Source organism: Nerophis lumbriciformis, linkage group LG32 (genome assembly GCF_033978685.3).
Source record: "Nerophis lumbriciformis linkage group LG32, RoL_Nlum_v2.1, whole genome shotgun sequence".
In the NCBI taxonomy this organism is placed as follows: domain Eukaryota; kingdom Metazoa; phylum Chordata; class Actinopteri; order Syngnathiformes; family Syngnathidae; genus Nerophis; species Nerophis lumbriciformis.
The window spans coordinates 13,422,433-13,435,438 of record NC_084579.2 but is presented as its reverse complement, the minus strand read 5'-3'; the positions used below and the strand labels follow the sequence as shown (position 1 = coordinate 13,435,438).

Below are 13,006 nucleotides of genomic sequence, written 5' to 3'. Positions count from 1 at the left end.
AACCCTTCTAAGCCCACATCAGGGCACAGGTCAGACCCAGAAAATCAGACCTTTCAAGCGATTCATTGTGTACATTTTTGTAGTTTTTATCAGGTCAACATTTCCAGTTTTTGTTTTTTAGGGGGAATAAGAAAACCTCCAGAATGAAAAAACAACAGAAAATATGACCCTTTTAAGCCATTTTTTTCAGTGAGGCCGAGAACCTTAGACCCCCAAACACTAAGAGGACCAGAAACCCCCTCTAAACCCACATCAGGGCACAGGTCAGACCCAGAAAATCAGACCTTTCAAGCGATTCATTGTGTACATTTTTGTAGTTTTTATCAGGTCAACATTTCCAGTTTTTGTTTTTTGGGGAATAAGAAAACTTCTGGAATGAAAAAACAACAGAAAATATGACCCTTTTAAGCAATTTTTTTTTCAGTGAGGCCGAGAACCTTAGACCCCCAAACATTAAGAGGACCAGAAAACCCCTCTAAACCCACATCAGGGCACAGGTCAGACCCAGAAAATCAGACCTTTCAAGCGATTCTTTAATTTGAATTTAAAGTGCATTTTCTTTTATATAGTGAGGTGGTCCTGGAACCTCTCAAATCAGCTTTAGGTACCCTGGCTGGACCTGAAAGGAATGGTGGACCAGAAAAAACCCTGCCAAACCCATGTCAGTGGGTTCAGAGGCAGAAATATCAGTAATTTTTTTAACCCGTTTTTGAGTTGTGATGAAAAATGATATATCTTTTCCCCAGTGAGGCAGCCTTGGAGCCTCCTAAAGCAAAAATGAAGTTCCCTGGATTGACCCCAAAGACCAAACATATCTTCTAAACCGATGTCAGGACCCTCACGAGATCTCAAAATTGCAAAAAAAAAATTTGACCTATTTGCAAATCTGCTGAAAAATCCTGTTAATTTTTTTCTGGTAAGATATGCCAGAACCCACTACAAACAACATTGGATGCCCTGGCTAAACGCCTAAGGGAGCAGAAGAATTATCCAAGGGCTGTGGTAGGATCCAAAAATGTCACTTTAAAAAAAACAGGTCTGCTAAAAAGTCCACATTGTGTCTATTATAAAAAAAAATTGAAGCATCAACTATTAACTTTGGTAATTGATTACCGTCACACCAGTCAATATGTACAGTATTAGGAACAAGACTGGTGCAACAGCGCTCTCTAGTGTTCACTTGGGAAACTACATACACACATTTATTGCTCGTTGTTACCATCATTCCTTTGTGTTTTAATATATCATCCATTTTCTACCGCTTGTCCCTCGTGTATAGTTAAAGTAGAGTAATATTTACATGATATACAAGATTAATTTTAGAGATAAGTGGACTAAAACGTGAAGAGATCCTGCAGCAGATCTTCTGGGGTTTATTTCTTCCCAAACTTTATATTCCTGCACACCCAGTTCATGCCATCCTGGTGGAGGAATACAAAATTAGAGGTAAAGTGGTGCTATGAAGATGTCGCTACTCGCTACCTCATTAGTGTATTGTTGTGATTAGGTGTTTGCACGGAGTTGTGTTTACTTGCAATCCCTCAGCGGTGATGGCGGAGCAGGCCTGGACTTGCCACATTCGGTCTCGAACGGTGTGCAGGTGGAGGCTCTCCGCCAGCTCGGAGGCCGGCATGGCTGTCGTCAGGTCCTGCTTGTTGGCGAAGATGAGCAGCGGCACTGCGGCCAGGTCCTCTTCTTCCAGTAACTCAGACAGCTCCTGAAATAAATACAAACCCCGTTTCCATATGAGTTGGGAAATTGTGTTGGATGTAAATATAAACGGAATACAATGATTTGCCTTTTTTTATTCTCTGGATGAGCTTCAAGAGGTAGTCACCTGAAATGGTTTTCACTTCACAGGTGTCATCGTGAGCATGATGATATTTAGCTCGTGTCACATACCAAAGTTATGTGACTCTAAGGTGTATGGCTGGGAAATTAGAGCAAAAAGTGTAACAATAGCTTGGTGTGTGACATGTTTAGCTTTGTCTTCCAGTGATAATAATACTTAGGGTAATAAGAAATGCAGTATATTTGCCGTAATGACATGATTATTATTATTATCTTAGGGAAGCGGCTCCACAGTGTGTATGGAGTAGAGATGCGCGGATAGGCAATTATTTCATCCGCAACCGCATCACAAAAGTCGTCAACCATCCGCATCCACCCGAACCAACATTTTATCAAAACCACACCCGCCCGCCATCCGCCAGTTGTTATATATCTAATATAGACGATGCAAGCATATTAGTGAGGTTATAAAGCTTTTGCCTGTTAAAGAAAGGAGACTGATCCAATGCAGCAGAGACTGCGTGCCACGCATTAGTGGCTAAGCTATATTAATGTGTGATAATCTTATTTATCATTATTATAATATTATTGTCATTTCCATTAAGAAAAAAGAGCCATCAATCTGTCAATCCTTTCCGTGTCCGGGCCAGGTAAGGTAATTGTTGCCAATTCCGTCAGATCAGGAGTGCGTTCCTCACACTTTGTGTGCGCAGTTGCAGCAAGCAGAACGAGGCTTTTAAGAAGTTAAAACAATGTTTTAGAAAGACTAGGCCTATATTTTTGTTAGGTAAAAAAAATGTTCTGAATTTATTTCAATGAATATTAACTTGTTAACGTTATAATGCTCAAATAGGGACGAGGGCGGGGTGCACAGTGAAACAGTGAACAATTTTGCGACAAAGATGAACCTTTATTGATTGATCTGCAGCCATGACAAAACATCAGACAATCTCCATTGTCAACGACAGGCAGGAAAATAAAGATGAACACATAGCCTATGTTCTAGGCATATAGGCTCATACGTTTTTAAGTTGAAATAAAAAAAAATAAAAAAAAATGTGCCTCATAAGCCTTAGGCTGTCAATCACGCGCACAAACTTAAATTATACAATAACATATGTATGTCATCTCTATTTAAACACAAATAAATAAAATAAATAATAATAACAAATTACCTGCAACTTATTGGCCAAGGCAAAAAGCTGAAGGGGGGAAATCAAACCCATCAGACTGCACTTTATCATCAAACTTGAATTATAATGAAAATAGACGGTCGCGACAAACAAAGCAGGCTAAATATCCTTACATTGTCGCCAATCGGAGATGCGCTTCACTTGAAAGCGAGGCCAAATAATTATTCACACATAGTAGTATATCTCGAATAGAAAAAAACCACAATAAACAACGCAATTGCCTTAATTCCTTTGCATTGTAGTGCGCCCAAACAACACGTAACCATCAAAATTATTTAGCTGACCGAACTCAATATAGGTTAGACATGGGCTTATTTGGTATAGCCTATAGGTAACGTAGACTAATTCGTTTAACATATCCAACCGTATGTCTACTTACTTTTTTTTTGTTAGCACTATGCAGGAATAAAATGGCATCTACACATCCTGTGGTGTACCTCAGGGATCAATACTAGGACCTAAATTATTCAATCTATATATAAATGACATTTGTAAAGTTACAAAAGATTTAAAGTTAGTATTATTTGCGGATGATACAACAGCGTTTTGTTCAGGAGAGAACACACAGAAGATACTACAAATAATAACAGAAGAAATTAACAAATTAAAAAGATGGTTTGACAAAAACAGACTATCGTTGAATCTCAGTAAAACTAAAATAATGCTATTTGGTAACAGTAGAAGAGAAAGTCAAACACAAATACAAATAGACGGAATAGAAATTGAAAGAGTAAATGAAACCAAATTTCTTGATGATAAATTGAACTGGAAATCTCACGTAAAAAATATACAACATAAAGTAGCAAGAAACACGTCCATAATGAATAAAGCAAAACATGTCCTAGACAAAAAATCACTTCATATTCTCTACTGCTCACTAGTGTTACCATATCTGAGTTACTGTGTAGAAATATGGGGAAATAACCACAAAAGTACACTTAATTCATTAACGGTGTTACAAAAAAGATCAGTTAGAATAATACATAATGTTGGATATAGAGAACATACAAATCCTTTATTTATTGAATCAAAGATACTGAAATTCTACGACATAGTGAATTTGCAAACAGCTAAAATTATACACAAAGCAAACTATAACCTGCTACCCGAGAATATACAACAATTCTTCTCAAAAAAAGAGGAGAAATATAATCTTAGAGAGAAATGTAATTTAAAACATTTGTATGCACGTACAACGCTTAAGACCTTCAGTATATCAGTATGTGGAATTAAATTATGGAATGCATTAAGCAAAGCAATCAAACAATGTACTAATATGATTCACTTCAAGAAACTCTTCAAACTTAAAGTGTTTACAAAGTACAAAGAAGAAGAACCATGATAAACATTCTGTATTTATTTAACTCATCCATTCTTTCATTCTTTCACTCACAAACTAATCTTACTTATCTCAACATATGAAATGTAACTTACTTCACCAATTATTATTTATTTACTTATTTTTATTGTGATTACTTATGGAGTATATTGTGAATAAATTGAGAACAGGAAGTGAACAAAAGTTTTAGCAACTGTTATGTAAAAGAAAAGGGGTAGGATTAAATAAGCTCTGCTTCTTCCTACTCCTTTTCGAACATGTTGAATAGAGAAACTGGAGATTGTGATGTATCATGTTGTATGCTTGCATGTTCCAAATAAACTCAAACTCAAACTCAATCTACAGTGCCAGGATTCATGCGAGAGCGCCTGGCCTCTAAAATGCGCCCTGCTGCGCTGAAGGAGCGCTCACTTGCGCCACTTGTTGCTGGGACGCGGTGCCTGATTAATAATTGACTGTTTCAAAGAGTGCTGCTCGTTTTTCGTATGTGGGTAACAACATTTAACTATGTATATATATTTCCGAATTGGTTCAACCGCCAACCGCCCGCATCCATTTAAAATCTATTTTTACCCGCCCTACCCGCGGTTTATCCGCGGACTCCACGGTTGTGTCCGCAAACCGCGCATCTCTAGTATGGAGACACATAATTAGATGCTAGCTACTTGTCAACCAGGGTACTACATTTAAAAAAAATACAGTCTCAACCAGAAGAAATCTGCATTTGTGATTGGCATTTTAAGGAATTTTAAGGAATGTGTGCTACCGATGGCATGATAACAGTCAGCATGTTTCGTGTACCAAGTTATATGACACAAAGGTGTATGGCTGCGTAAATAGAAAAACAAGTGTCAAATTAGATGAAAAAGTTAGCATGCTTAAGTTAGCTTGCTATCGTTTGCATGCTAACAGTTAACAAGTGTCACATACCAGGTTATATGACTCTGGGTTAAAAGGTTGCAAAACTAGCTCAAAAAGCTAGCACGCTAATGTTAGCATGCTGGCAAGCTAACGTGAGCATGATAAGGTAATAGTTAGCTGGTGTCACATACCAAGTTATATGACTCTAAGGCAGTGTTTTTCAACCACTGTGCTGCGACCGTGAGATACAGTCTGGTGTGCCGTGGGAGATGATCTAATTTCACCTATTTGGGTTAAAAATATTTTTTGCAAACCAGTAATTATAATCTGCAAATGATGTGTTGTTGTTGAGTGTCGGTGCTGTCTAGAGCTCGGCAGAGTAACCGTGTAATACTCTTACATATCAGTAGGTGGCAGCCGGTAGCTAATTGCTTTGTAGATGTCGGAAACAGCGGGAGGAAGCGTGCAGGTAAAAAGGTGTCTAATGCTTAAACCAAAAATAAAAACAAAAGGTGAGTGCCCCTAAGAAAAGGCATTGAAACTTAGGGAAGGCTATGCAGAACGAAACTAAAACTGTACTGGCTACAAAATAAACAAAAAACAGAATGCTGGACGACAGCAAAGACTTACTGTGGAGCAAAGACGGCGTCCACAATGTACATCCGAACATGACGTGACAATCAACAATGTCCCCACAAAGAAGGATTAAAACAAAGTAGATGCAGGAAATATCACTCAAAGGAAGACATGAAACTGCTACAGGAAAATACCAACAAAATAGGAGCGCAAGACAAGAACTAAAACACTACACACAGGAAAACAGCAATAAAGTCCAAATAAGTCAGGGTGTGATGTGACAGGTGGTGACAGTACACCTACTTTGAGACAAGAGCTATAGTGATGCATGCTTGGTTATGCTTTAAAGTCATATCCAACAATTGCCACAACGACATTTTACTGTCAATATCAGCTGCCGAGTTTCAATTTTTAACGATTTCTGCTGGTGGTGTGCCTCCGCATTTTTTCAACGCAAAAAATGTGCCTTGGCTCAAAAAAGGTTGAAAAACACTGCTCTAGGGTGTATGGCTGGGAAATTAGAGCACAAAGTGTAACAAACGAGTCATACCAAAGACTATAAAAATGGGACCCATTACCTCCCTGCTTGACACTCAGCATCAAGGGTTGGAATTGGGGGTTAAATCACCAAAATGATTCCCGGGCGCGGCCACCACTGCTGCTCACTGCTCCCCTCACCTCCCAGGGGGTGATCAAGGGTGATGGGTCAAATGCAGAGAATAATTTCGCCACATCTAGTGTGTGTGTGTGTGACAATCATTGGTACTTTAACTTTAACTTAATAGCTTGGTGTGTGACACGTTTAGCCTTGTCTTCCAGTGATAACAATACTTAGGATAATAAGAAATGCTGTGTATTTTCCGTAATGACATGACTATTCTTATCTTAGGGAAGCGGCTCCGCAGTGTGTATGGAGTAGAGATGCGCGGATAGGCAATTATTTCATCCGCAACCGCATCAGAAAGTCGTCAACCATCCGCCATCCACCCGATGTAACATTTGATCAGAACCGCACCCGCCCGCCATCCGCCCGCACCCACCCGTTGTTATATATCTAATATAGACGATGCAAGGCATTAGTGAGGTTATAAAGCTTTTGCCTGTTAAAGAAAGGAGACTGATCCAATGCAGCACAGACATTCGCGTGCCACGCTGTCACGACCCAGACGCACACCAGTGCGCAATCATATGGGAGCCGCGCTGAGCGCACCTCCAAGCGCGTCTCGCTGCCGGCGACGGCCGGGTATGTGCCCGACGCTCCAGCGCCATCCATTTTCAGGGCTAGTTGATTCGGCAGGTGGGTTGTTACACACTCCTTAGCGGGTTCCGACGTCCATGGCCACCGTCCTGCTGTCTATATCAACCAGGGTGAGCCCCACCCCTTTCGTGAGCGCACTGCGCGCGGAGTGACCCCTGTTACGCGCCCCCGGCAACAGGGGTGGCGGGCAGGTAAGCTGCGCGGGCGGAACGCGCGGAGTGACCCCTGTTACGAGCCCCCGGCCACGGGGGTGGCGGGCAGGTAAGCTGCTTACCTGCTGCGCGTGACGCCGGCCGCGGCGAAGGCGGACGAGGCGGGGTGTCGGTGCGGTGGGCGCGGTGGTGACCCTGGACGTGCGTCGGGCCCTTCTCGCGGATCGCCTCAGCTACGGCTCCCGGTGGGGCCCTCTCGGGGGAAGGGGCCTCGGTCCCGGACCCTGGCGAGGCGTCGGGGGCCTTCTCCGCTCCGTAAAAGTGTCCATCTCTTCTTTTTTTTTTCTTCTGTTGTGGCATATGCTGCAGGTGCCTGCTCGTTTTTCGTATGTGGGTAACAACATTTAACTATGTATATATATTTCCGAATTGGTTTAACTGCCACCCGCCTGAATCTATTTAAAATCAAATTTTTTTTTATTTCAACCGCCCGACCCGACCCGACCCGACCCGACCCGCGGATAAAATCTAATTTTTTTAAATTTCATCCGCCCGATCCGCGGATAATCCGCGGACTCCGCGGTTGTGCCCGCAAACCGCGCATCTCTAGTATGGAGACACGTAATTAGATGCTAGCTGCTTGTCAACCAGGGGACTAAAAAAAAAAAAATCAGCATCAGCCAGAGGAAATCGGCATTTGTGATCAACATTTCAAGGAATTAATCAGCAATGGCGATCACTTACTTCTTTCCCAAAAATACACACACATCCCTCCTAATGATCACAATAACAAAACATATCATTCTTACCAGACTGGTCTCTTCAAATCGCTTATTGTCCGAGCTGTCGATCACATAGATCTGTAAATATCAACGCAGCACATGTACAGTAAGTATACATGTGAATATACTGTACAGTCTACTGTATATACAGTCAAGCCTACCAGCACGTCTGTGTTCTCAAAGTAGTTCTTCCAGTAGGGGCGGATCTTACGCTGACCTCCGATGTCCCACACGTTCAACTTGAAGCCCGACGACTGAACACTCTTGATGTTGAAACCCTGCTCGCACATGATTTCAGTCAAAGCCCGGTCACTGACCTACTACGGGTTGTGTGTTGTGTACTTGTGTGGGCGTGATGTGGCTAATGTCCTCCGCCGCCAGCTGTTTGAGCAAAGTGGTCTTGCCGGCGTTGTCCAAACCCAGCAGCAGTAGACGCACCTCCTGGTCCTGAGGCTGCTTCAGCCTCCGCAGGATGGACAGCAAGCCCTTACAGTGAAATCACATATCCCAAGTCAGTGTTTTTCAACCTTTTTTGAGACAAGGCACCTTTTTTTTCATTTAAAAGTACGGAGGCACACTACCAGCAGAAAATGTTAAAAAATTATACTCCACCAGGTTGTCGTGCTTTATTTTGAGTTTGTTGGTGCTTTCCTACGCTTTAGTTCTTGTCTTGCGCTGTTATTTTGGTGGCCCTTCCTGTTTTGTTGGTGTTTCAGTTTCATGTCTTCCTTCGAGCGCTATTCACCGCACCTGCTTTTATTTAAGTTGTTGCTATCCTTCTTTGTGTGGACATTGTTGATTGTCATGTCATGTACGGATGTACTTTGTGGACGCCGTAAGTTTTTGCTGTCGTCCAGCATTCTGTTTCTCTTTACTTTGTAGCCAGTTCAGTTTTACTTTTGTTTTGCATAGCCATTGCCTTTTCCTTTACCTTTCGTTCATTTTTGGTTTAAGCATTACATACCTTTTTACCTGCACGCTGCCTCCCGCTGTGGTCTGCATATTGGGATCACAACAAACCATCCTTATCTCACCCGACACCATACTTGCCAACCCTCCCGGATTTTCCGGGAGACTCCCGAAATTCAGCGCCTCTCCCAAAAACCTCCCGGGACAAATTTTCTCCCGAAAATCTCCCGAAATTCAGGCGGACCTTTAGGCCACGCCCCCCCCAGCTCCATGCGGACCTGGAGGGTCCGCTTGGAGCAATGTTGTTGTAATATATTGAGTTGGAGGCAATAAACAGGCGAGGGGATGAAGTACGTCTCTTTACTGTAGACTTCAGAACAGACTCACACACTTGACGTCAGGTGTGCAACACCACATAAATCGTTGGCCAACCAAAAAGTAACCCCAGTACGCTATAGCCAACATTCACCAGGAGATGGCAACAGACAAACATAGATCACTTTCAGTGAATTCTAGCTATATATATATATATATATATATATATATATATATATATATATATGTATGTGTGGGAAAAAAAATCACAAGACTATTTCATCAGATGAAATAGTCTTGTGATTTTTTTCCCCACACATACATATATTGCGCTCTACTACGGTATCGAGCACTATTTTTTGGATAACCTTATTAAGACATATATATATATATATATATATATATATATATATATATATATATATATATATATATATATATATATATATATATATATATATATATATTATATATATATGAAATACTTGACTTGGTGAATTCTAGCTGTAAATATACTCCTCCCCTCTTAGCCACGCCCCCAACCAGGTCTGGACTACAGGCAGGCCAGTCTGGTACCCACACTCTTTTACTATGAAGCCACGTTGATGTAACACGTGGCTTGGCATTGTATTGCTGAAATAAGCAGGGGCGTCGATGGTAACGTTGCTTGGATGGCAACATATGTTGCTCCAAAAGCTGTATGTACCTTTCAGCATTAATGGCGCCTTCACAGATGTGTAAGTTACCCATGTCTTGGGCACTAATACACCCCCATACCATCACAGATGCTGGCTTTTACACTTTGCGCCTATAACAATCCGGATGGTTCTTTTCCTCTTTGGTCCGGAGGACACGACTTCCACAGTTTCCAAAAACAATTTGAAATGTGGACTCATCAGACCACAGAACACTTTTCCACTTTATATCAGTCTATCTTAGATGAGCTCAGGCCTAGCGAAGCCGACGGCGTTTCTGGGTGTTGTTGATAAACGATTTTCGCCTTGCATAGGAGTTTTAACTTGCACTTACAGATGTAGCGACCAACTGTAATTACTGACAGTGAGTTTCTGAAGTGTTCCTGAGCCCATGTGGTGATATCCTTTACACACTGATGCCGCCTGTTGATGCAAGTACAGCCTGAGGGATCGAAGGTCGCAGGCTTAGCTGCTTACGTGCAGTGATTTCTCCAGATTCTCTGAACCCTTTGATGATATTACGGACCGTAGATGGTGAAATCCCTATTTGCTCACGCATTTGTTGACAAAGTGGTGACCCTCGCCCCATCCTTGTTTGTGAATGACTGAGCATTTCATGGAATCTACTTTTATACCCAATCATGGCACCCACCTGTTCCCAATTTGCCTGTTCACCTGTGGGATGATCCAAATAAGTGTTTGATGAGCATTCCTCAACTTTATCAGTATTTATTGCCACCTTTCCCAACTTCTTTGTCAAGTGTTGCTGCCATCAAATTCTAAAGTTAATGATTATTTGCACAAAAAAAAAACATATTCAACTGAATATGTGTTGAAAATGATTCGCAAATCATTGTATTCCGTTTATATTTACTGTACATCTAACACAATTTCCCAACTCATATGGAAACGGGGTTTGTAAATTATTATTGTTTAACTCAATGCATAAGTGACAATCCATTTACATCTGAGTACAACTGAGCAACATATTAGAAGCTAAATCCGAACAGAGGTAGCAAAATGGTGGTACATTTTTGAGGTGGTACCAAGTGTATAAAAACAATACTAAGAATTATTTTTCCGGCAATTGTTGTGTGCATGCATGCACTTGCTTGGGGAAAACTCCCTGCGCTGGCGTGAGATTAGGAAAGCACACACGGTGACTGGATTGTGTCCAACCAGAAGTCAGGAAGGCTTCGGCTCAAGTTATTTACTTCCCACGGGACACAGCTAAGAATAAAACACTGTCACTCCACTCTGCGGACCTGTCACATGCTAATGTCCAGGTTTGAATCAAACTTATTAAGGAATATTCAAGAAAACTGATATGAATCTTGATTTGACACATGCTATTTCTGCTCATTTTTCTTCTTTTGTTCATTTATTTGTGCCGAATGAGTTTGAGCATTGAGGAGATGTCCTTAATTGAAAGCACAGTCCAATGAAAAAACAATCATTCCTTTATTAGCTATTTATAAGTTAAATGTATTTATGTGTTAAATAAGAACTCCTTCATTCCGCACTCCATCACTCACCATAGAGCAATAGATGATATCTGTCTATTACCTGACACCTTCTATGTTAGCTACCTCTCTTTGTTTATAATGTATATTTTCTGCTGGATCTACTCTCTATTTTATGCTACAGCTGTTACATATACTGTAATATTGTACATGGTAATTGTCATATATTGTATATATTATATAAAAATAGAATATATCAGTATATATAATATACTGTATATACAATATGTAAATATTACACATGTTATATTCTATATTACTCCCACTGTACATTTTTAGTCTACTTTATACCTGTATTATCCTTTCCATCTTTTGTAACTGAGCTACTGTGTGGAACAATTTCCCTTGTGGATCATTAAAGTTTGTCTAAGTGTAAGTCGAATAACTTACCATGTTATCGTCCAGTGAAGTAGCTGCTGCTTCTTGCTCAGGCTGACTGGATTAACATGACCATGGGGAAGATCAACCGTCACTTTCTCTTCTCGGAGGAACAGTAATGCTGCGTGACGTCATAGTCGTTAACAAACACCATACAGATTATAGCAATCAATACATCGATTAAAAAAGTATTCACGAAATTAATTTTTAGTCTACTTTATACCTTTTTGTTTTCGCCCTTTTTTTGTGCTATTGTGTGCATTATCTTTTCAATCCTTACCCTTTCCATCCTTTGTAACTGAGCTATTGTGTGGAACAATTTCCCTTGTCGCTCAATAAAGTTTAAGTCTAAGTCTAAGTCTATATGGGCTAAAACTAGCTCCATCCTATCTTGCTGATTGTATTGTACCATATGTCCTGGCAAGAAATCTGCGTTCAAAGAAATCCGGTTTATTAGTTTTCCCCAGAGCCCAAAAAAAGTCTGCGGGCAATAGAACGTTTTCTATTCGGGCTCCAGTACTCTGGAATGCCCTCCCGGTAACAGTTAGAGATGCTCAGTAGAAGCTTTTAAATCCCATCTTAAAACTCATTTGTATACGCTAGCCTTTAAATAGACCCCCCTTTAGACCAGTTGATCTGCCGTCTCTTTTCTGCTCTGCCCCCCTCTCCTGCGTGGAGATGTTCTTAGGAGACCACAGATGAGGAACTAGCTGTTCAAAGTCGGGACCCGGGGTGGACCACTCATCTGTGCATAGGTTGGGGACGTCTCTGCGCTGCTGACCTGTCTCCACTCAAGATGATCCCCTGCTAATGTTTGAAAAAAGGTGACCGGTTTTTACAAAACGTTTGTTTTGAAGGGGGAATTGCAAACTTCCTGTTGATTTTTGCTGGGGGTTGTCAGTATATGAAATGTAGGTCTACGTGAGACCTACATAGAGGTTGTAACTGGAAGTTACAGGCAGTTTTGTCTGAGTTTTCTTCCTAGGAGCAGTTGTGTCTGTGTTTTCTTCCTAGGGGGTGCTGGAGCGCAATTTTGAGTTTTGGGGTTTGTTTTTTTAATTAGATCGCAATTTTCGCCAGTCCTGATGTGTGTGTCCAGTTTGATGAGTTTCGAAGCATGTTAAGGGGTCAAATTACAGCTCAAAGAGGCAAAGGTGACTATTTTTACAAAACTTTTGTTTTGAAGGGGGATTTGCAAACTTCCTGTTGATTTTTGCTGAAAGAAGTCGATGTA

The 13,006-nt window shown here is 41.0% G+C and overlaps 1 protein-coding gene across 1 annotated transcript; it reads right to left on the bottom strand.

The window, feature by feature from the left end:
- Positions 1–305: 305 nt before the first annotated feature.
- Positions 306–11,983, bottom strand: LOC133574637 (ADP-ribosylation factor-like protein 3). The gene is made up of 6 exons (XM_061926835.2): positions 11,785–11,983; positions 8,295–8,438; positions 8,114–8,230; positions 7,980–8,030; positions 1,532–1,717; positions 306–1,421 (listed from the first exon to the last, which is right to left on the bottom strand). Exons 1-6 carry the CDS (start codon positions 11,785–11,787, stop codon positions 1,374–1,376), a joined length of 549 nt encoding a protein of 182 aa, XP_061782819.1. The 5' UTR covers positions 11,788–11,983; the 3' UTR covers positions 306–1,373.
- Between the last annotated feature and the right edge of the window lie 1,023 nt (positions 11,984–13,006).

What these genes read in the sequence shown, in the direction of transcription:
- LOC133574637 (XM_061926835.2), bottom strand. An exon ending in TTGAGAACACAGACGTGCTG is followed by an intron (nt 8,031 to 8,113) that starts GTAGGCTTGACT and finishes TGATATTTACAG; the next exon opens with ATCTATGTGATCGACAGCTC. An exon ending in GATTTGAAGAGACCAGTCTG is followed by an intron (nt 1,718 to 7,979) that starts GTAAGAATGATA and finishes TATTTATTTCAG; the next exon opens with GAGCTGTCTGAGTTACTGGA.